The sequence below is a fragment of the Agelaius tricolor genome, unplaced genomic scaffold (assembly GCF_023055355.1).
Source record: "Agelaius tricolor isolate 1412-34295 unplaced genomic scaffold, bAgeTri1.0.p SCAF_4, whole genome shotgun sequence".
NCBI lineage: Eukaryota > Metazoa > Chordata > Aves > Passeriformes > Icteridae > Agelaius > Agelaius tricolor.
Genome location: NW_027269264.1, coordinates 5,103,640 through 5,128,089, shown reverse-complemented (window position 1 = coordinate 5,128,089; position 24,450 = coordinate 5,103,640). Strand labels below are relative to the sequence as shown.

General features: G+C 40.0%; 2 protein-coding genes across 7 annotated transcripts in view; both read left to right on the top strand.

Annotated features, from left to right (window-relative positions):
• Positions 1 to 460: 460 nt before the first annotated feature.
• On the top strand, positions 461 to 2,792 carry ARL14EPL (ARF like GTPase 14 effector protein like). Its single transcript, XM_071424422.1, has 3 exons — positions 461 to 674; positions 2,058 to 2,197; positions 2,552 to 2,792. Exons 1-3 carry the CDS (start codon positions 537 to 539, stop codon positions 2,772 to 2,774), a joined length of 501 nt encoding a protein of 166 aa, XP_071280523.1. The 5' UTR covers positions 461 to 536; the 3' UTR covers positions 2,775 to 2,792.
• An 11,128-nt stretch (positions 2,793 to 13,920) lies between these two features.
• COMMD10 (COMM domain containing 10) overlaps positions 13,921 to 24,450 on the top strand; it is a 151,889-nt gene continuing 141,359 nt past the window's right edge. For 2 of the 6 annotated variants that reach the window (XM_071424421.1, XM_071424420.1), the window contains exons 1-3: positions 14,214 to 14,365; positions 17,319 to 17,429; positions 19,224 to 19,379. In XM_071424421.1, the coding sequence (XP_071280522.1) occupies positions 14,234 to 14,365; positions 17,319 to 17,429; positions 19,224 to 19,379 (399 nt within the window). In that variant the 5' untranslated portion in view covers positions 14,214 to 14,233. Of the gene's footprint in view, positions 14,366 to 14,433; positions 14,525 to 17,318; positions 17,430 to 19,223; positions 19,380 to 24,450 lie in introns of all 6 variants that reach the window. The other 4 variants (XM_071424416.1, XM_071424419.1, XM_071424415.1 and 1 more) reach the window with 4 other exon arrangements.

Below are 24,450 nucleotides of genomic sequence, written 5' to 3'. Positions count from 1 at the left end.
AGACTCACAGAGCCCACACACCTCCGTAGGCACCTTGTTAGCAGAGTGAGTGATGCCCTTTTTCCTATTAAACCTAAAACGTCCACATTCTACTTTATTTTTAAAAAGTCTTTCCCAAAGGAGTGAGATTCAAAAGCCAAGCAGCCTACGTCTATTCCGTTGGCTGGCGTCTCCGGGAAGAGCGCCGTGGATCCGCAGGGAATGTCGCGACAGGCGCGGAGCGCGCCCGCACGGCTCGGGCGGCAGCGCCACCTGCGGGCTGGTGGGGGCACTGCGCTCTCGAGCTCTGCGCCGCTCTAACGCCTGCGGTGCTCCGCGGCTGCGCAGCGAACTTGGGGCGCCTTCGGTGATGTAGCTTTTGTACATGCTCGTGGTATTGTTTAATACAGTCTTAAAATCGAGCTGGTCACTGAGCTACATTCTGTTCTGCATTTGCTGCTGCTTAGGAATATGTAAAAGCCTTGTGTGGATATCACCTGCTTACCTTAAAGTGTTAAATTAAAAGTTGTTTATACCGTAGTATATGTTTAACAAATATGTGCTTATTTCACAAGAGTGGTCAAATGAATGATCTCGTGGAAGAAAACTGCAAGAAAAGCTATTCTTCCCAGGAAACATCTGCAGGAAAAAATATGTCTCCTGCTGAGGACTGCTCAATAAGACACAAAAATGTGGTATGACTTCTCTAGTACTATTTTATTATCAAGATACTTAAAATTGCCTTCAGTTTTTTCAGTCATTACAAAAACAAAGAGCTGGAGTCAAGAGGGAAATATCAGTAACAAGAACAGTGAAATGCATCAAGTTTGTAATGCAGTGATTTAAAGGGCTAAGAGCAATTCTAAGTAGGGAAACAGAAGAGTAGTCTTAGAGGAAGGAATATCACCATACCTTATTTTTCTTTTGCAACTTAAAATTGCATTATTTCTGATCATGAATGGTGATGATGCTGAAAAATCTACCCCAGAATCCAAAGCAGACATGTCTGAATAAGGTACATGGGATTGCCCTGTATGTTTTCAGGAGAATGCAGCTGAAGATGCACAGCATCACCACCTTGGGAAAAAGTGCACTCAAGTGCATGGACATTCCTGAATCACTGTACCAGCAGATTGGGCTGAATGGCCACTGCTTTCCCCTGAGAAATAGTGAAAGTGCTCAATTGTTTGTGGAAAATCACTGTGAACTCTGATGGGAATGACACCCTCCAGGGAAGCTAAGAGATGGCAAGGCAGCTCCATTTATATAACAGGAGAAAAATATAAATCTGTATGTATTTTTGTGCCTTTACATAATGAATGATAGGTGTCAAAGCTTACAGTCATTGTCCAAAGGGAAATTGTTTGACATGATGCTTATGTTTGCAGTGACTTTAGAAGTATCTGTCAACATATGTGGACTATGTGGAATGGTAATACACAGAGATAATATTTTAGTTTCCAAAAGTACTCAGCAGTTTTAACTAATTGTAAACATGAATTCCATAAAATTGGCAGAAAAGTGCATCCTCCTATTTCTCAGAAAACTGTGCTCAGTTGAGCTTCTTTGTTTTTGTCTGTGTGTTGGAGTTTTTTTCTCATACTTCTCGCTTGTGCAAATATTTTCTTACTCTAGTAGCTGCTCCTTCAGACATTTTTCTTGCCCTCAGATTGTTTGGACATAGATAGTTTCTAGGCATCTGAGGGAACAGTGAAAATAAGAGTGAATCCATTCAAGATGCTTATAATCATAGTACTTGTTTTTACATTATAGATGAAGATGAAGAACAAAACACATAATTCTGCCTTTCACATGGCAACTTGCAAACTCCATGCCGCTGTACCGGAGTCATGAGTTCAGAGTCATGATTGTTCCATCCCCAGTCAGGATGCACAGTCGGTAAAAGGAATACTTGATTAATAGTCAGACAAGCAAACATTTTAAACAATCAATATGACCTTATAAGTTATCAGGAATATTCATTTTAATGTCATTCAGAAGCCAGTGAGGACACTTGGCAGCTGATAAATATGTTTTCCAATTGTACTAATTACAAACTTTCTGTTGTTCATTTATAGCAAAAACTCGAGAAACAATTAAAATGCTTAGCCTTTCAAAATCCAGGACCTCAGGTAGCTGACTTCAATCCTGAAACTAGACAGCAGAAAAAGAAAGCATGCATGTCACAGATGAAACAAAGTTTTTTTTATGAGTCCAAGTAAGACCTCTAATTTATTACCTGATTTACTTTAAAAAATGGCTGGTAGACTGTTCACTGAACCTAAACAAAATTAATAAAAGCATTGTATTTTGCAGAATGATTTCTTGAAAGCCGTGTTGGGAAAACAAGATTTTTCTGTGTGACTTTAAGGGAATTTTGATATAGTATGGCATGGATTCATTTTTTAGTACCAATGGCTGTTGCAATTTGGATATAATGCTTGTATTTCATTTTGCTGTGAGTTTGTTGAAGACTAAATACTTGGTGTACAGATGTTTTCCACATGTGTTTGATTTAGTGTCTGAATGCATTGAAGCATTGTCTGAAAATAATTTTTGTTCTCTTTCACAGATTTACAAAGAAGTATGACAAACATGGCAGGCTGCTCTGTAATGACATAGATTTATGTGATTGCCTGGAAATGGACTGCCTGGGTTGCTTCTATCCTTGCCCCAAATGCAACTCGAACAAATGTGGGGCAGAATGTCGCTGCAATAGGAAATGGGTTTATGATACAATTGAGACTGAAGCTGGGGATGTGATCAGTGAGCTACCATTTTTTGTCCCTGACTGATTATGTTCTGTTAGGTTTTGTGCCTGAATATTGTTCTTTTAAATTCATGTTTTATTAAAGTAAATCACCACCTGGCAGAGGTGCTTGTGCTTTTTTATTGTTGCCTACCTAGCAAGTTTTAGCATTCCCCGTCAAGTAAAAGTGTGTATTTCATTCTTCCTCATCCTTGTAAGCTTTACTGAGGCACCTAGTCAATTCTTTCTAAATCTTGACTTTCTAAAATTGAAGGTATCTGAACTGTTGAGGGAAGATAATTTTCTTACCCTGGGAAGCTGAACTGCTTTACTTGTAATGAGGGTTTTTTGCTGATTTCTCTGCTGGTTTAATTACTCAGATGTGTGACACAGCTCTTTGTTTTGTGTAGGCTTGTCCAAGAGCCTTCTCATCCTGCTGCATTCGTTCCTTGCAGAGGTGAGACAGGAGGCATTTGAGATAACACTGTTCTTTGAAACTAGGTCACTACTTTCCGTGTTTGTCTGTATATTAGGTGAAGGAGAGTGTAAACAACTCTCTCTCAGCAATTCTTTCTTGCTTCTTGCTGTCCAGGTTGAAAAACTGAAACCAACATGTACAGTCTGCACTATTTTTTTACAGCATGTGGCACGTTAAATGTCCACTGGTCATTAATTACATGGCTAAAGAGAGTGGATATTTTTCCTTCTGGACAGAAAAGTGTCTTTAGTTCCGTAAGTTTCCTCTTCAGGTAAGACATGGCAGATTTTAAATACAATAACTTACACCCAGTCTTCTTATGAGGTAGGTATTCTCATTCATGATAGGCATTCACACTCTTTTTGAGGAGTGAGGGTCCCTCTGGATCTTGAAGGCAAGAAGGCTGCAGATGGTTGCAGGTGATTTCCAGGAGCATGCTGCTAGTGGGGGAATCATTCCTTGGGCCTAGTGCTTGTTTCTTTTTGAGGAGGCTCTCCCAACTTTGAACATGGCACCACTTTTCTCCCTTACCACAGGCCATTCTCTGTTACAAAGACCATCTGCTCCAAGACAAAGATACCTTTCAACACATGGAACTTGGGAACAGATCCCAAGAATGTCTTAACATCAAAATCTCCTTCTGATTTGCTATCTTGGAAAAACTTTTTTGTTCCTTTCAGCTATATAACGCAGGCAGCATGGGCAACAAGCTGGAGGAGCTGGAAGCCATTGTGCAGTGGGAATGCTGTGACACAGTTACCATCAATGAAACATGCTGGGACAATTTACACAACTGGAGTGCTGTGATAGATGGCTGTAAACTTTTCAAAATGAATGGGTGAGGAAGGAGAGGTGGGGAGGTAGCCATGTAGGTTAGGAAGAGTTTTGGTTGTCTCAAGCTCAATGATTATGACAATGGGGTTGAGTGTTTCTGGGCAAGAATCAGAGAGAATGATAACAAGGCAGATATCCTGGTAGGAATCTGTTATAGACCACCAAACAGAAGGGAGGGGCAGATCAAATGTTCTATAAGCAGTCTCACAATTGCTTGCTCTTCCTCTCTAGGGGAACTTCAGCTTTCCAGATGCTTACTGTCAATACAATATAGCAGAGAGGGAAAACAACCCAGGAAGTTCCTGGCGTATGTGTAAGACTGTTTTCTGACACAGCAAGTCAGCAAAGAGAAGGCACCTGATGGACCTGTTGTTTATGAACAGAAAAGAACTAGAGGGTGATATGATGGTCTGAGGCAATCTTGGGTACAGTGATTATGAAATGATAGAATTTTCAGTTCTCAGAGAAAAAAATGAAGGGGGTCAGTATAACTGCCATCTTAGATTTAGGAAGATCTGTCAAGGGGCCTGGTTGTCAAAGTCCCTTAGGAGGCAGTCCTGAATGGCAAAGAAGTCCAGGTTTTTAAAGAAGAAAATCTTTAGGGTGCCGGCTATTCTCATGTGCCAAAAGACAAGCTGATGTGGAAGAAGGCTATCCTAGCTGAACAGAGAGCTTTGGCTGGAATTCTGGGTAAAAAAGAGAATATATCACCTTTGGAGGAAGGGGAAGGCAACTTAGGAGAACTAGGAGGATGTTGTGAGATTATGCAGGGAAAAGAAATAGAAGGGAAAAAGCCCAGAAATTAATCTGGCTACTGCTACGAAAAACAACATAAATGTTTTTATGAATACACCAAACGTTTTCATAAATACATAGAGAAGTGTTGGACAGTGTTCTCAAGCACATGTTATAGCTCTTGGGATGTGCAAGACTAAAAGTCCCTTCTGACTCAGCATATTCTGTGATTAGGTGACCACAAAAAAAAGGAAGGCTAAGGAGGATCTCATTACCTCATAGATGTGGGTAGATGCAACATGACAAAGGATGAGGAAAAGGGAGCGGTACTTAGTGCCATCTTTGCCTCTGTTTTTAAAACAAGACACGTTGTTCTTTGGGTCCCCAGCCTCATGAACTGGAAGACAGGGATGGGGATCAGAATGAAACCTGCATATTAAAGGGGCCATGACCCATTATATCATACCCAAGTCCATGGGGCTGGATGGGATTCACTGAAAGTTACTGAGGGAGCTGTCAGCAAAGCTCACCAAGCCACTTTCTGTCATGTACCAGCAGTTCAGGATAACTAATGAGGTGACAGATGACAAAAGGTTGGTAAATATTATGCCAATCTACAGGAAAGATTGGAAGGAACATTCAGGGAACCATAGGGAGGTCAGTTTGGCCTCGATGCCAGAGAGGGTTACGAAGCACATGCCTTCACTTGGCGTGTATGGGGCAACCAGGGGATCAGGCACAGACAGTTTAGGTTTAGGAAAGGCTGGTCCTTATTGACTAACTTGATCTTCTTTTGTGACCGGATGACCCTGCCTAATGGATAAGGAACAGACTGTGGATGTCTATCTGGCCTTCGGTAAAGCCTTTGACACTGTTCCCCACAGCATTCTTCTGGAGAAACTGACTGCTCATGGCTTGGACAGGGGCAGTCTACCCTGGTTAAAAACTGGCTGGATGGCCAGGGAGTGAAGGTGAATGGAACTACGTCCAGCTGGAGGCTGGTCAGAAGTGATGTTCCCCATGGCTCAGTGTTGGGGCCAGTCCTGCTAAATAAGTGGTTTGAGTGTTCCCTCAGTCAGTTCAGAGATGACACTAAGTTGGATGGGAGTGCTGATTTGCTGGAGGGTAGGAAGGTTCTGCAGAGGGATCTGCACAGGATGGATTGATAGGCCAAGGCCTGCTGGGTGAGATTCAACAAGGTGAGGTGCTGGGTCCTTGGGCCACAACAACCTCATGCAAGAGTTGGAGAAGAGTGGCTGGAGAGCTGCGTAGAGGAAAAGGACCAGGGGGTGCTGGTCATCAGCAGCTGAACATAAGACAGTGTGTGTGCAGATGGCCAAAAGGGCCGTTGGCTGGTGGTGTAGCCATGAGTACCAGGGCAGAGATTGTCCCCCTGTACCAGGCAAAGGTGGTACAGGGGGACAATGAGTGATGTGTCCAGTTTTGAGTGCTGTGCCCAGTTTTGGGTTCCTCACTACAAGACAGACCTTAACTCTGGAGCATGTCCACATTCTGGAGTAAATCCAGAGAAAGGCAGTGGAGTTGTTGAAGGATCTGGAGCACAAGTTGTATTAGGAAAAACTGAAGAAGCTGGGAGTGTTTATCTTGGTGAAAAGGAGGCTAAGAGGAGACCTTATGTCTCTCTACAACCCTCTAAAATGAGATTGTAGACAGGTGAGGGTTGGTCTCTTCTCCTGGGTAACAAGTAATAAGATGAAAGGAAAAGGTCTCTGTTTGCACCAGGGGTCTTTTAGGTTGGATTTTAGGAAAAACTTCTTCACCGAAAGCGTAGTCAGGCATTGGAATAGGCTGGCCAGGGAAGTGGTGGAATCACCATCTATGAAAGCACTCAAAAGGCATGTGGATGTGGCACTTTAAGACGTGGTTTAGTGATTGGACTCAATGATTTTAAAGATCTTTTCCAACCTAAACAATTCTGTGATTCTATAAAAACACTCACTACCAAAAAAAAAAAACAAAAAAACCAAACCAAAAACTATCATAGGAATGTCTCCTGTGGTGGTTAAAACACTCTGTTTGGGAATTGGATCTGGTGATGTTCTCTCATATACTTTACTGGTCCCCAAGTATCCTTTGACTTCTGCCAGGAGTCCAAATAGCTCACATAATTTCTTAAGGTAGGTGGAAATCCTGCTCATAAGTCAGGAGTTAGGAATTGTTTCTTGTTCCAGATGTGCCATAGACTCATTCTAGATTTGATAGAACAAGCAGCTCTTCAAGAAGATGAAGCTGATTTAAGTTGACAGGAAGATGGCAGCCTTTGACATAACTTCAAGATCTGAAATGGACAGGTTTGAATTATTATCTATTTATTTTTATTTTAAAGCAAAAACCTAAATAGTTTATCAGATGGATTCCTGTGGTAAGGCTACATGTTACATTTTCTGAGTAATGTGATTAATGCCAGATTGGTGGAAATACCATTGTTGAATTCATTTGTGTTACTCTGTGGTTTTTAAAATGGACTGTGACTCGGTCAACTCCACACAAACACACTTATTGCAACCTTGGAAATAGAGCACAAAACCTGAAAATAAAAGAAAGGTGAAAGCCAAGATAAAGAAATAACAGGGCAGAGGCAGTTCTGCTGTGGTTTGAAAATAACTCTACTATTGCAATGATCCTGCTAACTTTTCCCCAAATTCCAAATGAGCAGTTCGGAGTGAACAAGTATAATTCTATTAGGGCAGATGTACATGGGGAAGAAAAAAACATGTTATACGTATTTTTATATGGATTGTGAAAGTTAGTGGTAGATACAAATAGCAGCACAGTGCCCATATTTGACAGTTTTCTTAGGAAATTACATACCACCACACTGCATGACATTATGGTTTTAAATCCCTTGAGAGAAATGGCAGAGAACATTTTATAGTCTCTTGGGAGATTGGTTTTGCTCCAGATGACATCAGATCATCTTACACCTTATAAATCAGTCTAAACAGAATATGATTTTCCCTACGCAATAAGTTTGCTCTACAAAACTGGTTAAGGGAAAACAGATCAATGACCTCTTCCTTAAGGTCTGTGTGTCCTTCTCTCTCTTCCAATTCCTCCCCTCCCCCACAGATTATGCACTTGAAACAAGTAGTGACTCTGTAAATCATTTTCCTGTCTTTTCCTTCTCCATATGGCTGCTTTGCTCATGGCTACAAGTGATCCCATTGTGGCTTAAGGAAAGGGGAGAGTATAGATAGATACATATTGAACTATACCCTAAACTAAGATACCATCTCTCAATCTCTCAATTCTGTGCCTAAAAATTGATTCAGTTTGTTTAATTTGAAATTATTGTGTCTTCCACTGTATTTCCCTTGCTTACAATCATTTTCTATCTGGGAGGAGATATTCACCCTCTGCTTTATTAGATGTTGTTACTACAAAGAAGCCAATCTCAGGGAAATGAACATTGTGTTCCCATATGATTTTTGCATAAGGATGCTTCTTTCCCTTCTAAGCTCCTATGTGCTTGGGCATTGTCTTATTGGAGTTGTTTTAATTCCAAAGATTACACTGTGCACCTCCTGCCTTTTATAAACTTGAAAATTCAGAAAGTAAAATAAACCTATGCACAGCATCTTGTTGTTTGCCTTCATTGCACTGAGTTAGACAACGAGCAAGGAATCCATCCACTAAGGACACTCTATTTGACAATGTGTCTATTTCTCTACATCTGAAGTTGTCACTGAGGAAAAAACCACAATAGTTGTCCTTTCATATTGTATTGGATACTTACAACTGCTTCTACAACAAAGGCCAATTAAAAGGAAGTATTAATAGAATTATTAGCATGTGGCTTAGGAGAGGCAAAGGAAGAGCCATTAAATATTATGACTTTTAAGATCTGAAAGTATGCGGAAGACCATGAACGTCGGAGGCTTTATTGGGTGAGTTAAGAGATAGAAGTTTGGAATATGGAAGACAAAAGCTGTACAGGGGGCACAAGGCTGGGCTAGCTAGCCAGCTGTAGCAGGACCACCTTTCTCTTGTCTACCTCTATTTCTCTGCTACGAGAAGGGACACACAATGTTGATTTTTCCCTTGCTTGGTATTTGCAAATCCTTCATGCAAAGTTCCACAGTGAAAATTTGTATAACATAGCACTTCTGAAACACAGACTAGGAGTACAATAGATCATAGCACTGTAAAACAACAGTGAGATTTGAGATCTTCTTTCCCAAACTAAATTTGGGAAAATTTAGTTCTTCTAAATTGAGAAGAGATCTTCTTTCCCAAACTAAACTCCCACATTTTAATATAAAAATTGCTATGGGATTCCTGTCCAAATGGGAACTTAACATTGGATAACTTAAGTAAACCACAAGGTATTCAGTTTACCTTCAGTGCTTTAAAAGAGTGAGGAACAGTCAGTCCTGCGAAAAGTCAGATCTGTGGTTCCAGAAAGTCTACATATTTCAGTTACAAGACCACTAAACAGTTCCTCTTGGCTTAAAATGAACTTCTGCATATGTCAAAGCGCCATTCAATCCCACTGCATCATTAAAGCAAAAAAACCAAACAAACAAAAAAAAAAAAAACCAAAAAAAAACCAAAAAAAAGAAAGTAAGAGAGAGAGAACAGAAAAAAGAAAGATACATTTTTGAATTCTTTTTGAGACTATTTTCATTATCCTTTTAAAGACCTCCTATAAGAGCAGAATTGAACTTTGTCTATATCCATCCCATACTCTGGTAGAATACAGATTTGACTCACTTTAGGGCAAAAAACCAAAAGAGATGAACTAAAGAAATATAGACCAATGCTTTCTGAATAAATATTCAAATATCCTTAAATACATATTTGCACCAAATGCATTACAGTTGCTACAGCTCTTTTGAGTTGGCATGGCAGGATGGGGTGATGAGGGGAGAGCAGTGGATGTTGTCTACCTCAGCTTCAGCTGAGGTAGACATTGTGTCCCACAGCATCCTTGTAGTTAAGCTCAGGAAATGTGGGTTAAATGTCTGGACAGTGAGATGGATCAAGAACTAGCTGAATGTCAGAGCTCAGAGGATCATGACCAGCAGAGCAGAATCCAGGTAGAGGCCTGTAGTCAGTGGCATTCCTTAGGGATCAATACTGGGTACAGTCTTACTCAGCCTGTTTGTCCATGACCTGGATGAAGGGACCGAATGCACCCACAGCAAGTTTGGTGATGATACAAAACTGGGGGGAGTGGCTGATCCACCTGAAGGCTGTGCTGACCTTCAGTGCAACCTTGATGGGCTGGAGAGCTGGGCAGAGAGAAACCTAACAGGGTTCAAGGGGGGCAAGTGTAGAGTTCTGCACGTGGGGAGGAAGAACCCCAAGAACCCGCACAGGCTGGGGGCTGACCTGCTAGGGAGCACACACTCTTTTTGTCTGCGTGCATACAAGTGTGCACGTGCTATACCAAATGTAGGAGAAATGCTGCTCTCCTAGATTTTTAACTGCTTAAATTGTTTAACTTAAGTTATAAGTTAAGTTAAATGCTGTTGAATTGAAGTACTAGTTTCAATTGAATTGAAGTTCTAAATGCTATTAAATTAGGTGCTGTTGGACCTTTGGGCTGTATTCCCCTTTATCCTTCCCCTTTCTATCCTCAGTGCGCCTTGACCATCTGGTAAGTAGTAGAGAGGGCCTATAGAATCTATTATATTAAACCTGTTTTTACTGATATTTTTGCCAGTGATTCTTTAAACAATTTTAAAACACTCATTCATGACATGGGTGCAAGTGCAAACCAATAACAGATGAAGGGATGTGTGAGAAATCACAACTTTTTAGAATTCTTACTTAGTATCAGAAAAGTATTAGGATAAAAAGTTATATAATAGTGCACTTGACAGCACCTTGTCAAGTTAGCTTCATTATTTATTGTTTCTAATCTCTCTTTCCTGTGTTTCTTCAGTGAGAGTCTGAACACAGAAACATACAGGGTAGAAGAAGCCTCCAAGTCAAACCTCCTGTGTCAAGCAAGTCCAGGTGGAGCAGGTTGCCCAGTTGAATTCTTAATGTTCATTCTCCTGATTATTCATTTTGAATATTCTTTTGATGCAGCAAACTGTGAAAGAAAACACCTTAAAATAGGTCAAAGTTGTAATACCCAGAATTGGCAGCACACCTGAGCAGCACATTCAATACCTGTATCAACTGTAACTTTGTGAAATAATAAGCAATTGTTTAGACTTCCAGCTGCCCTTGCTCATTTTGCCTGAACAAACTTTATAAAATTCTGCTCTCAGGGGAGATTTCCTAGAACAAAAAGATTTGTTGAGTTTTTTTCAGTGTGGAGCAAAACAGTCATTTTTCTTTTCTAGCCAAGTAAATTTCTTGCAAGAATATTGCTTTTTTTTGTGTGTGTGTTTTATAAGAGCGCAGAAAACCAGATGAATAGTTGAATATTACTGTATTTCATCCCAGAACAATAGCTTGAAAAACGTAACGGCCATTCATAACAGTGACTGTGGGTCCACTTTCTGGTATAAGTTTGTCTCAGTTTAAGACAATTTAAAAAGTGTACAATCTGAAACTAATTACCTCCCCTTATAGTTTTAACCAGTCTATTTCCACCACAAGGAGAAATGAATATGAGTAGATGTGAGTGAAAAAATTAACGCTTTTCTAACATGCGAAACAGCAACAGGCAAAAAATAACAGTGAATCACCCTTAGATACAAAATTGCGAAATCTCATTGGCCCGCCTGGAAAAAAGCGAAACTTAAAAATGGTGGAGTGACCGCCCCTCCAGGATGGTGGCCCCCACAGCTGGCAATGTGGTTTGAAAGACGAAGGGGAGCTGGTGGCAAACCTGTCCTGGGAAGGTAGGAGCTTACAAAGCAGTTCTGGTGGCAGACAGAAATCACGGGCATTGCTGGGTGTGACTCTGGCCCCGCAGAGTCAGGCTCTGGTTCGTTGGGTGTTGGTGCTGCTGTCTCTCTGTCTCCTATCATCCACTGAACTCCGCTGGCATTCGTGCTACTGTTCCTGAGCCACTGGTGTGTTGGGAGGGAGCAGCAGGGAAGAAACAGTGTCTCAGCACTGACGTGTGGCGACCCAACCCTGGCTGGCTCCAGCTTTGCACAGTTCACAGGTGGTGTGAAATTCACTCTGAAACGGGTTCTTATTGTAAAATGCAGCTTTTTGGATTGCTACTGTTGTGAGCCCAGAAAAACCCACCTGAAACAACATCTATCTTGAGCAAATGCCACCAGGGTAAAGAGCACTTGGCCTGGGTGCTCCAACATTTTAAAGGGATTGGCACCACCCCCACCTGCCATGCAGTTCTGCTTCTGGCTGTGGCGCTGGGCCTTAAAGTGTCAGTAACTATTTTGGGCACAGATAGATATGGAATCCAAGAACATTTTGGGTTACCCAGGACAGAGTAGAGCACAAACAAGTTTTAAGTCTCAGGCAGGAATTCTCTGCTTTCAAACTCCTGTTGGAATATGGCCATGTCTCTCACAGGGCTTTTCTTCTGTTAAAGTTGCTTCTTAAGGCCGAGTCTATTTAGTCAGAAATTATCTTTTCAGAAGTTCTGGCTGCAATGGTGACCATATTGAAGTTGACCCTACTGACTAAATTCCCTTCAGTTAATAGAGGCAAGATTTCAGCATATATGTTTATAAAACATTTCTTCACAGTACTCTCAAAAATTTCCAACCTTTTCCCACCTGTCTCTTCAGGTTACCATAATTTATTACCATTTATTACATTTGTGACACATATTATAAACCTTTGCAGCCACATTCTGAAGAAGTCTTCAAAAGACTTAATATTTTTAGTTGGCTTCCTAGGAAAACAAGGCTTATGCAGTTATGCTGCCTGTTCCTCGGTTTGCTCATCCCATTGTCTTTGATCCTGTTTTTCAATTTCAGCCAAACCTGATGGAAAATAAAGGTCTCACAGACATTAGATCCATTTGTGAAAAATGCCAATCACTTGTTTTTAAAATTTTAAAAGTTTAATAGTAATAAAATGGTTATAAAAATAGTAATACAATTAGAGAAATAATAATTTGGACAATTTGAATTAGGACAATATGAGACAATAGAAACCAAGAGTTATGGACATCCGGGTACCTTTTTCTGGGCAGCACAAGCCCGAAAAAGGACACCTGTTAACAAAGGATTAACCATTAAAAGCTAAAATAACCCTAAAAAATATTCATACACCTCATACATGATGCATAAATTCCATTCAAATACAGGATTCTGTCTAGTCAGTGTCAATTTCTTCCTCATAAGCCTAACAGTGTCATCCTGGCTGTGCTAGGTGGGAAGAAGTTTGTTTCTCCTGATAATGGATCAATAAATTCCCTTTCTCTGAATGATTTAGGTGTCCTGTGACTGCTATCTCAGTGAGAGTCCTTTCTTTAGAGAAAAAAATGTATCCTACATAGCATAGTTTCTATTTTTAACGTTTTGTTATAACCTAAAACTATATTTACCACACTACTTAAGAGAATTAATACAGATTACTTTCTAGCACAACATCTGTAATATTCATTTTAATAGTTGCAAAAAGCCAATCATAAAAAACACATTTTTCACACATTCAAGTGAAGTAGAAACATTCAATCCAATGCTTAAAAGTTAATGGTTCTGTTCATGTAGCTTGAGAACCTTGTACTCGGCCTGAAACAAGGCATGGTGTGCTCTGTGTCTTGTGCAGGGGAGTTCAATGGCGTGGGATGGGGTGGGACTTTGGGAGCATTATCTGGGCACAGGTTGTTTGGGGAAGGCAGGAACTGTAGATTCCATGGCCTCCAGAACAACTCGCTGTTGCTGTAAGGGCGGCAGCTTGCTTTGACAAGTTCATGGCCTACAAACAAGGATGGTGATGACAGGTATTTTAGGGCTGACGGTGCACTCCCCCATGGGAACAAATGTCCCTGTGGTTCCTGAGGGGCAGAACAGTGAGGGCTCAGGGATGATACTCAAGGATGAGCACTGGTCCCCGCTGCCTGCTGGTGGGCAACAGGGCGGCTCGGAGCCGACCCCGCCGGGGTTCAGCCGCAGCCCTGCGGCCGCCGCCGCTGCGGAGCCCGCGGGGAGCGCCCTCAGGGGGCGCCCGGCGAGGCTCGGCACCTTCGCCCAGGCTACCGGCGACGAACAGAGAGGACACAGCCTCAGGCTGCGCCCGGCGAGGTTAAGGCTGGATCTAAGAAGGAATTTCTTCACAGAAATTGTGATTAAACATTAGAATGGATTACCCGGGGAGGTGGTAGAGTCACCGTCCCTGGGGGTATTTAGGGAAAAACTGGACCTGACACTCCAGTGCTGTAGTCTGGCTGACATGGTGGTGTCAGATGATGGGCTGGAACAGGACGATCCCAGATGTCTTTCTCCACCAAGTTCATTCCGTGATTCTCTGGGTCCGCGCTGCCCTCGCTGAGAGCGGCGAGGCAGCGCTTGGCCCCGCCAGGCCGCCGTAGGGGGCGGGCCCGTGCCACAGCCATGGCGGCGCCCGTCGTCCCGGAGAGCGACAGGTACCGGCGCTCCGGCGGCGCTGCTCCCGCCGGGCCCCGCTGCCCCTGCGGGCCGGGCCGAGCTGGGCCGTACGGGGCGGGGCGGGACGGAGATGAGCAGGTACCGCCAAGATGCTGGGGCGCAGCGGGGCCAGCGCCCCTCTGACACCCCTCTCTCCCTCCTCCCAGCATCCGCAGGGCCGTGTCGCTGCTCAACGCCGTGGACCCCGGCCGGTTTCCGCGGCTCCTCTCCCGCCTTCTTCAGAAGCTGCACCTGAAGGTTGGCGGGGAGCCGGCTGGGGGTCGTGTGACGATGGGCGGGGTGGGGCGGGAGCGGGGGCTCGGCGGTGCTGGGAGGACGCGGGGCCGGGCCCGGCCGGAGCTTGGGAAGCGCGCCTGCGGAGCCTGAACACAACCCCCGCCCCCTCCGTTCCTTCTTAAGGATTTTAGATCTTGATTCCATTCATCACTAGTTCTTCAGAACTGTTTCGGGAGGATGAAGTAAAAGCCGGTAACGAACAGCCTGAGAAGGTGAATGGCATGCGAACGAGTGATGCTTGTTGTAGCCCGCCTCCTCCAGGTGCTGCTGCCTCCGAGAGCGCTGTCAGAGGACCCGCGAGTTGCTTGGCCTTTTGCAGAAACTCCTCCTCTGCCCTCACAAATGTTGTCCAAAAAAAAATCGGATGTGTTACCTGGTTTGCAAAAAGCCAGTAATTACACACTCGAGCAAGATATTGATTATTTATTTCAGAATTGTGCAGGCTGGATTTTCAGTGGCATTCCCCAAGGCAAGCACCCCAAGCATCAAAACTTTTTACCGTTTATACTTCTTAGCAAGCAGAGGCTTTATTTTTCATTGGCAATAAGTTACATAGTTCTTTTTGGTTAATATTCTGTCTTCTACTGGTTAATGATTCTCTCGCTTCCCATGCTAATTAGTCTGCCTACTCTTTCTTTTTTTTCTCTTGAGTCAGTGGGCTTCTTGGGTTTGTGGTCTGTGAGCCGGTGGTTGCAGATTCCTCTGCAGGAATTACCTTTCACCCAGTCAGAGCTAATTTCAGCACAGTTGCTGAATTGGCTTTATCAGTTTCTCCCTTATCTTGGGAGTTCTGCCGAATGTCCTTGAGGCCCATAAATTCTGCATTATTTGTGTTCACTGTTGGTGGTACATCCTTCTTCCCAGGTTTTGTTACCCTTCCCCTAGGTCTGAGGTCACTGATGCATGTCAGGCCCTAAACTTTAACAAGGCAACTCTTCCATCAACTGTTTTGTCTTTCTAAATCTTGCACATCACTCAGAGCTTGTTTGCTGCTGCTCCGTGTTTCATGGGTTAATTAATCTTTCTTCTTGATTAGGCTTGAAAGTATGCAAAGATTAACCACCAAAGAACATCCTTTCTTAAGAAAATGTTACATGTTCTGTGTTTTACAACACAAAGGAAACACTAAATAGATGTTTTGTGTATTTTTCTGCATTTGTGGATGTCCATCAACTGAAAACACCTCTGGAATTGAGGATAAAAATTAAATCCAGAGCCTTTAGTGAATATTTCTGTCGTCTTTGCATAAGACAATTATTGATTGCAGAATCAAAAGAAATAAATAAAAAAAGAGAAAGAAAATCAGTAGTCAGTTTTTCACAGTGCTCAAATGTCAAATGCAGGCTAACTCTAAACTTTGTACTAAATATTGCTGGGGAGACTGAAAAATGAATCTTACACCAGAAATTATTTTGTTAGTTTCATTGTCTTATGGTGTCAGATTTTGTTTATTCCATTGCTTTGTGTTTAGAAAAAGTATAAAAAGAAACACAGAATTTGTTTTCTATACACATATGCATATAGGCTAAATGGTAAAATATGACAGGAGCAGCATGGGAAAAAAATGCAAATATATTAAGGATTGTAAGTGTGGGACTGTAAGGATTCATTTGATTCAGTTGCTGGTTTGTTTGTTTGGTTTTTTTTTCTATTAACATCACTAGCTTGGATGCCACTGTTATTGCAGAGAGTTTTCTCTGTTTTGCATGGATATTAACTGCTAGGTAACAGGAATGCATCACCAGCTTTTTGTTTGTTTGGTTTGTTCTTTTTCACTACTCCATAGCATTTTAGTAGCTCTTTGCAGTTTTAATTGGCATTTACATGAGCTGAAGTGGTTATTGTAATTCAGCCCACTCAATCTCATGAATAGTTTTACTTTCTAAAGTACCTAAGTAACTAGTTAAATTGCTGGAAGCTTGAAATGAACTTCTTTGCCTTAGCAAAGCAGACACTGGGAACTCTGTGTTTCCTTTTAACAACTAATGATTCAAATAATGTTTCCACTTTGATACTCTTGTTATAAACGTTGTGATCATTGAAAGTTTTGTGTAATTGCCTCATTTTTTTATTTGGACAGCTAAATTGTTTTGCTTGTCTAGCTTTGCAATTTCGGATTGCTAAGTGGTCTAAATGTGGGGTTTGTTAGTAATTGGGTTTTAAAAGAAGGCAATATCTGGATTTTAAATTACTATTTAATTTGCTGTAGTATAGTAAATACAACTGCTGTATTTTAAAAGTACAGCAGATTCTCAATTGTCTTCAGTAACTCAGTAGGCTATAGATTCAAATTTGACTTTCAAAATAAATATGCATTAGGCCGTTATTTCCTTTGCAGCAGCATGGGTGATTTTTAGAAGGGTGTCCAGAATGGAAGACGCATACATAACTAACTTAACTATAGTTTTGCCTTCTGTTTTCTGGGGTGTGATTTAACTAATGCAGTTTGTATTTGCCTTATTTTTATTTATAAAAGTTTGTTGGAGATGATCTGATAATTGAAAGAATAATATTTCCGTAGTGTCTATGAGGTACAAAGAGAAAGCTTTTTCTTCTGATGTATGTCAGATAATCCTGTGGTACTGTGTGGGCTTTTACTTTTTATTTTCAGTGAGAGGAATTGTACCTACTTTGTGATTTCTGTTTAGAAACAACTGGATAGCCACTGTGTTCATAAAGATGAGGAGAAAGTTTTTATTTTGATAACTATATTATTTGTCCTTAAATGTCAGGACTAACCATTTTTGTGCTTCAGGCTGAAAGTATCTTCAGTGAAGAGGAGGAAGAAAAACTTCAAATAGCTTTTTCATTGGAAAAACAGGATCTTCATCTGGTTCTTGAAACTATATCATTCATTTTGGAGCAGGTATTTTGTTTTCACTATTAGGCATTAATAAATGTATTTTTTTTATCCAGCTATAGATTTCAAAAATAGGATAGTGAAGTTAAAAAGGAATTAGTGAAAATATATCTGTAGTATATTTTGTATGTTTTGGGGTTATGATTTAACTGCTTTTTGTTTCAGGCCTTTCTCATTTGGATGGGACTAGGTGCCTTTGTGCAGTGGTTTTTCAGCTAATGTAAATATAAATAATATTAGTGAGGTCTGCAATACTCCAAGGGAACTCTTGAAAATTATGAGATTAGTATTCTCTCTTATTCATTGTATCAAGCCAGCCGTGCATTTTTTAAGTTCTTGTGAGGAAAATTTTAGATAACATTACTGAGCACAGCTTAACTTACATTAGGAGTCAGTTATGGAAAATTTTCATGCACAGAAGCAGGCTGTACTGAGGTGGACAGGCACAACTAATGTAGCTCAAGAATTTGGAGGAGTGGATGACTGCATGGTGTAGCCCGGTGCAGTAACCTTGTAAACAGAGAAGGTTTTCTGATTCTGTGGTCTACCTCTACTAAAGCTGGGAAGCTGTTGTATTACCCAGTAAATATGGTAACTGTTTTAAAAATTATGTTTTTTATATAAACATATAAAAAATGTTTAATGTATATAAACAGTTATATAAAAATAACTGTTTTAAAAATGTTGTTATCTACCCATTTAATGTAAATATAGAAAGTGGAGTCTTGTACAGAGGGTGTGCATAATGATGGTCTTTTTGTGGATTTAAATCCGCTCCTTTCTTACACACGTCAATTTATGATCAGTTTACTTAATTAACACATTCCACTGTATTAGAAATAAAACAAACAGTCCTCCTCATGGCTCCCATCCACCAAAAATCAAAATAAAACCTGAGGTCACCTCCAGACTGGAATTTTTTTATTTTCATCTCAGCAAAACAGCAGAATTACATTGTCTTGATTTCCTCAGACTGCTTAATTTATATTATAATTACTGAAGATGAGCAGAAAAAGCAGTTAATTCTCTTCATGATTCTTATGCATTAAAAAAAAAAAGAGGGAAGAATATTAATATCTTCCCAAAAAAAGAGTCCAAGATGGACTACATGTTGGATGAGAATTCTTTGTTTTCCTGCTGATAGCTGTGCTTCTTGGAGCAGCTGCTTGTTCTGTCAGATAATAACTGTTTTAACAGCACTTTGGTCTGTGGAGGTATTATAGATAAAAAGACTGCCATACAGTTTTTGCCAGATATGTTGCTTCTTTTTTTAATCTGACCTGGTGGTGACACAAGCCTGTTTTGAAAGTGAAGAACCATTCCCAAAAAAATGGACCCTAGTAGGGAGGTAATATCTAACCCATTCAGTTTAGGCAAACTTCTTGGTTTTTCAGAATATTACCTTGTAGTTTAATTTTGCTTGAATAGTGTGAATTTGGAAAAGTTCTCCTTTCTTGATGGTCACAATTGGCTTCAAAGCCCATCTGTTTTTCATTGATAGCTGCTTTGTGATTATGTACAGTGGAAATCTGTACATGTACTCAGATCTGACTTGTGTCTACATTTTTTTTTTGTAGTGTGTCTATCTTGAGAAGAAAAATTTGTTACACTGCATTTTGAGATAGTTACAGTTTTCCATCTACCAAGTAAGAGGGTTAAGATGAAAAGGATGCAGATAGTTCCCCTAGCAGAGTTGCTAGTAAAAATCTTGAGTGAACACTGTGGCCATTTGTGCTAGAACGTGTCTGCTGCGACCTGTAGAACAGCACTTGGCAACAGCAGTTATTTTTCCTTTAACAGGCAGTCTACCACAATTTGAAGCCTGCTTCACTGCAACAGCAGCTGCAAAGCATTCACCTGGATCAAGATAAAGCCGAAGCATTTGCTAGTGCATGGGCAGCTGCAGGTCAAGAGACAATTGAAAAGTTCAGGCAGAGGATTTTGACCCCTCAGAAGGTAATGTGCGTGGCTTTTCTTCTGAGAGAGACTAAAGTTGTATTAGTTCAGTTTAAAGCAAAGAGTTTTAAACTAAGGTGCAAAGTTTGTGACAAGCCAGGTCACTTACAGGTACTAGATAAATTTGATTGAGACAGTTAAATCGTGTTGTCTTAAAGAGATGTTGCATGTTAGCTGAGCTGCTGTAACTGCTGGAACCCAGCTATATATGCAGTATTAGAAACCTGCATGCTGTTTGTGAGCAGATTTTACAACATGCCCAGGGGACAGTGTGTTCATGAGCAATTGTGGTGATTGAGCTCATCAGGTTGGTCATTCTCTGTGCTGGTATCTGAGCTCCTGCCATCTTTAATTTTGTAAGCTGGTTGCGTAGTGAATTTTGCAAGATACTTATTATAATTTTGTGGTGTTTTTTTATGATGGCATGTAATCTTGCTTCCTATGTACCTATTGCACTTAAAACTTGCTACAAGCTTTGAAAGTCTCATTGCATTTTTAGACATAGACATCTATATCTATGACAAGGTATAATAACATCATTTTGTTGATTCATAATAACCCTTCAAATGCATAAGGAATTGTATATAGAAGACACCAGTGTTAGTCAGGGTCAAATTTTTAGAAAGAATTGTGAAACATAACTCAGTTATTCTTACTTTATTTTTAGCATTGCTTTATATCATGCTGGGATAAGATTTGGTTTGTTAATTAATGATTTGGTGAGTAAGGTAAACTTAGAAAATAAATTGTATAAATTAAGTATATATGATACACAGAACTATAACAATGTAATTTTTACCAGCTTGCTTGCTCCTAAATAAATCTAGAATGTCACTTAGGTGTAAAATTCACATTTTGAGAAGATGAGGTATATCGGTGGAACGAACTGAAGATACTTTGAATTGCATCACAGTTGATTTTTTTTCAAAGTATTTAAACTTGATCCTTTGTAAAACTGGGTAATTTTAGACACAAAACTTACGGGATTCTGATATGCAAAATTATAATAACTCATTAATCTAACAGAGTAAACGACTGATAGTATAAGTATACAGAAAAACAAAAAAAAAAGGAATCGGCAAGATATTTTATGTTTCTGCGTTTTTCTTGAAATAATGTTACCAATGCCAAGTGTACAAGTCCCAAAGTTAAAATGGTCAGTGGGACGGTAATTGTAGAGGAAAGGATGACTGTCCATTGAAGGAGGTAAGTAATTTGAAAACTTACCTCTTTGAAATTGAAGTGAAATAATTAAAGGTCATAAGGTAAACTTTTCAACATACAGAATATATGTGCAGAATGGAAGGCAATTCTGAATATAGCCTACCAATCAGATGTCTTTAAAAATTTTCTTCAGGCAGACTGTGCATTAATACATGTTGTACTACTGGCTCCTAGGCCTTCGAGAAACTAATAAAAACACCTTTCATCCTCTTTCATTTCCAGCTTGTACCATACATACCCAAGGTCCTTCTGTGACCTGGTTTGAGAATGACCTTGCTCTGTTACTTGTCTCGAGTTTTGTCAGCCCTGCAACATACAATGTTTGTGGTGTATGTTACAGTTTTGGAAGTTCTTTCTGACTTCAACACCATCTGCTAGGACAATGGTGTTTTCCTACTATATTGCATCCCATATAAAGAAGTTTTAAACTGTCTTTTTAATTGAACTTGCAGGTAAGCAACTGCAAAAATATTGTAGCAACATTTACTTGTTTTTTAGTGTGAAAGCAGGTTTAAATACAGATGTATGCCACTACGTATGCTTAAACCATCATTTTCTCTCCTACCTTTTTGCTCAGATAACAGGTTGAGTTTCAGTTCAAGTGTAATTTGAGTTGGAACTTGAATTTGCTTTCTCAGTTTGTTTTGAAAGTCTCCTAAGTATTACTCCTGTAGATTTGAAGTTTATGAGAGTTTTCCTTAAAGATTAGGTTCACAGAACTAATTGCTGAATAAAGAATTAATTCTGCTAGCAAGAAGTAAAATATTTTTAAAATTGCATTGTAATGGAAGAAAAACTTGGCATGTCCTTATAATCTTCTGAATCTCTTTGTAATATCTTACGAGTGCAGTAGGTGACTGCATTGTTTCCTTCAATATTGTGTGTAATTGCATATCTACATATATTTTCTATATTACTTTTCTGTACCTTGAAAAATACTGTACTGGGCAAAATATTCTCCTACTTGTACATTGCTGTATTAGCCAGTTTTCTGTAATGTTCATCATCATCTCTTCAACTGAAGTTAGAAAAAAGTTCTGATTCCTGACATGTACTTAGAGAAGGGTGATTGCTTTTTTGATTACAATAATATACAATCTAAAATTTACAATTTTAGATTACAGTGATATACAATTTAGGTATTTATATTGATTTAGAGATTATATTAACTTACTTCTTTGTAGAAAGAGATGTGTAGTCAATTATTAATATCCTCTTCAATATGTAAATACAGGTGTAACATATTAGATAATTGATCCTATATATTTGCCCTCTATATCAGTAATTATATACATGGCCATATATGAATTCCCAATTTACATAGCTTTCCTTCATATAAGGAATTAAAAAGCTCTCTTGTGGCTTGCTCTCATATGTGAGGTGCCCTTCCCTGCCCTTCCTATCCTTTCATCATCTTGGTGGCCTTTGCTGTACTCTTTACAGTACCTATATGACTCTTATACTGTGGAGCCCAGCACTGATTATGCTACTCCACGTGAGGCCTCAGCATTGTTGCGTACAGGGGAAGGATCATTTTCCTCAGCCTGTGGGCAGTACTTCTCCTGGAGCAGCCCAGGATGGCTCACGATTGACTTGGTGTCCATCAGGAGGCTCAGGTTCTTTTTCACAAGGCTTTCTTCCAGCTGGACATCATCCAGCTTGTACTGGTGCTTGTCCCCTCCAGTACAGGACATTTCACTTCCTCTTGTTGAACGTCATGAGGTTCCTCTCAAACCATATCTCCAGCCTGCCCAAGTCCCTTTGGATAGCAACACAACCCTTTGGTGTACCAACCACTCCTCTCAGCTCTTCTCAGACCTCACCTGGAATACTACATGAAGGGCTGGCTGAGGGGCCCCCAGCACGAGACAAACTCAGATCTGTTGAAATGGGTCCATAGGGCCATTGAAGTGATTCAAGGGCAGGAAGACCTTTGCTGTGAAGGCAGACTGAGACAGTAGGAGTTGTCCAGCCTGCAGAAGAGAAGGCTCCAGAGAAACATTCTTGTAGCTATTCAGTACTTAAAGGGGGCTTACAAGAAAGATGGAGAGAGACATTTGACCAGGGCATGTAGTGGCAGAACAAGGGGCAATGGTTTTAAATTGAACGATTATGGATTTAGACTGGATTTAAGGAAGAAGTTCTTGATGAGGGTGATGAGACACTGGAGCAGGTTGCCCAGAGAGATTGTGGATGCTCTGTCATTGCAGTGTTCAGAAGATTGGATGGAGCATTGATCAACATGATCTAGTGATCAACATGTTCCCAGCCCATGGCGGTGAAGTTGGATGATTTTCAGAGGTCTGTTCCAATCCAAACCATTCTATGAGTTTATGAAGGCTAGTGGTTGGTTGGTTTTTCTTTCCTCTTTCATGTTCTTTTAAAAATACATACCAGCTTTTTGGTTATCATTACATATTTGGTATGGACTATTGCTGACCTGTTTAGGTGGTGTGCAGCACTACATATGAATTCAGAATTTAGTTCACATGTGATTCTTTTGTACTTTTGCTTACCATCTGTTTCCTCCACATTAGTAACTCTGAATTTTCTTTATTTGAAGCTTTAGTGGGTGTGTAAAAGGGTTTGCTTGTGTGGATCCAAGTGCAGAATCAGGGTCATGGTTAACATTACTGAGGTCTCGATAACTCTCTTCCAACACATTGTCACAGTGTCCCTGAACACATTCACAAGACAGAGTTTATGAAATAACTAAGATCTGTTTGGAATTTTATATTGTGTTTTACTAAAATCTGTGTGGCAAAATAATTCTAAGTCTTACCTGACACTTGGTACTTAGAGGTTGTCTGTTTCAGTAGTATTGAAACGCTGACAGTACAGTATTTTCTGTCATGTACACAAGAAGGACTGGGCTGTAATCCATTTCTGTTTCAAAACAATAAAAAATGGCAGACAGTTTAATTTTTTTTTATTAGGGGTATGGTTTACGTATTAAGAGAACATTGGAACCTGTGTGATTGATTAGCTTATGGTCAAAAACTAGTGGGTAACTGAGTGTCCAAGTTTGTTGTTTCATAATAGAGCAAAAAATTTGACTTCTGACATTTTTGAGAGTAGGCCAGTGCATCTTTTGGCTTGCAGAAGTGTTCAGGTTTGGACTCAAAACCACTAGTTATTATGAGAAATAATTTCATATTTTTTCTTTATTGATATGCTATTTCTTATTGATGTGCTATTTCTCTTAAATCAGATTGTTTTCATGCCTGTAAACTACAAGTTATTAAAAAGTAGTATTCTGAGTTCTAGGTCTGTTAGTTCTGAGCAAGAGGTGTAGGTGGTTGATACCTTCTTTAGGATGACAAGTCAAATTGTATTTATTAGAGCAGCAGAACAAGTATTTCCTAGAATATTGATTAGGTGAAGTTTTCTGTGGCATATTAAACACTATTTCTAATAGTTTGAGAAAAAAACATTCTTTTTGAGCAGAGGTTTTTGAAATCTTTTGTGCAGACTGTTTAGTAGATAGGGATGTTATTGACTTGAGGAATTAAAAAAACTGTGGAGTTAAAATAAAGCTGTACTGTTTAATACTGCTTCTCACTTCATCTTTTCATTTTTCTTTGCTGAATTATTGGCAGTCTTCAACTGCACAAAGTTATTAATTATGTATATTCTGCTGTTGCGTTAATTGGTTCTTTGGTCCTTACTCATATGGCAGTGCCTTTATTATATGATTTCTGCTGATGATAATACAATCCTAGTCAATTAAAATCATGGTATTTGTATCATGTTTTTCTTTGAATGCATTCTTAATCTAGCCTTTAAAATGATAGGCTGGTAGTAATAGTTTGATATTAATCTGATCCACTTTATAAGTCTTTTCTTG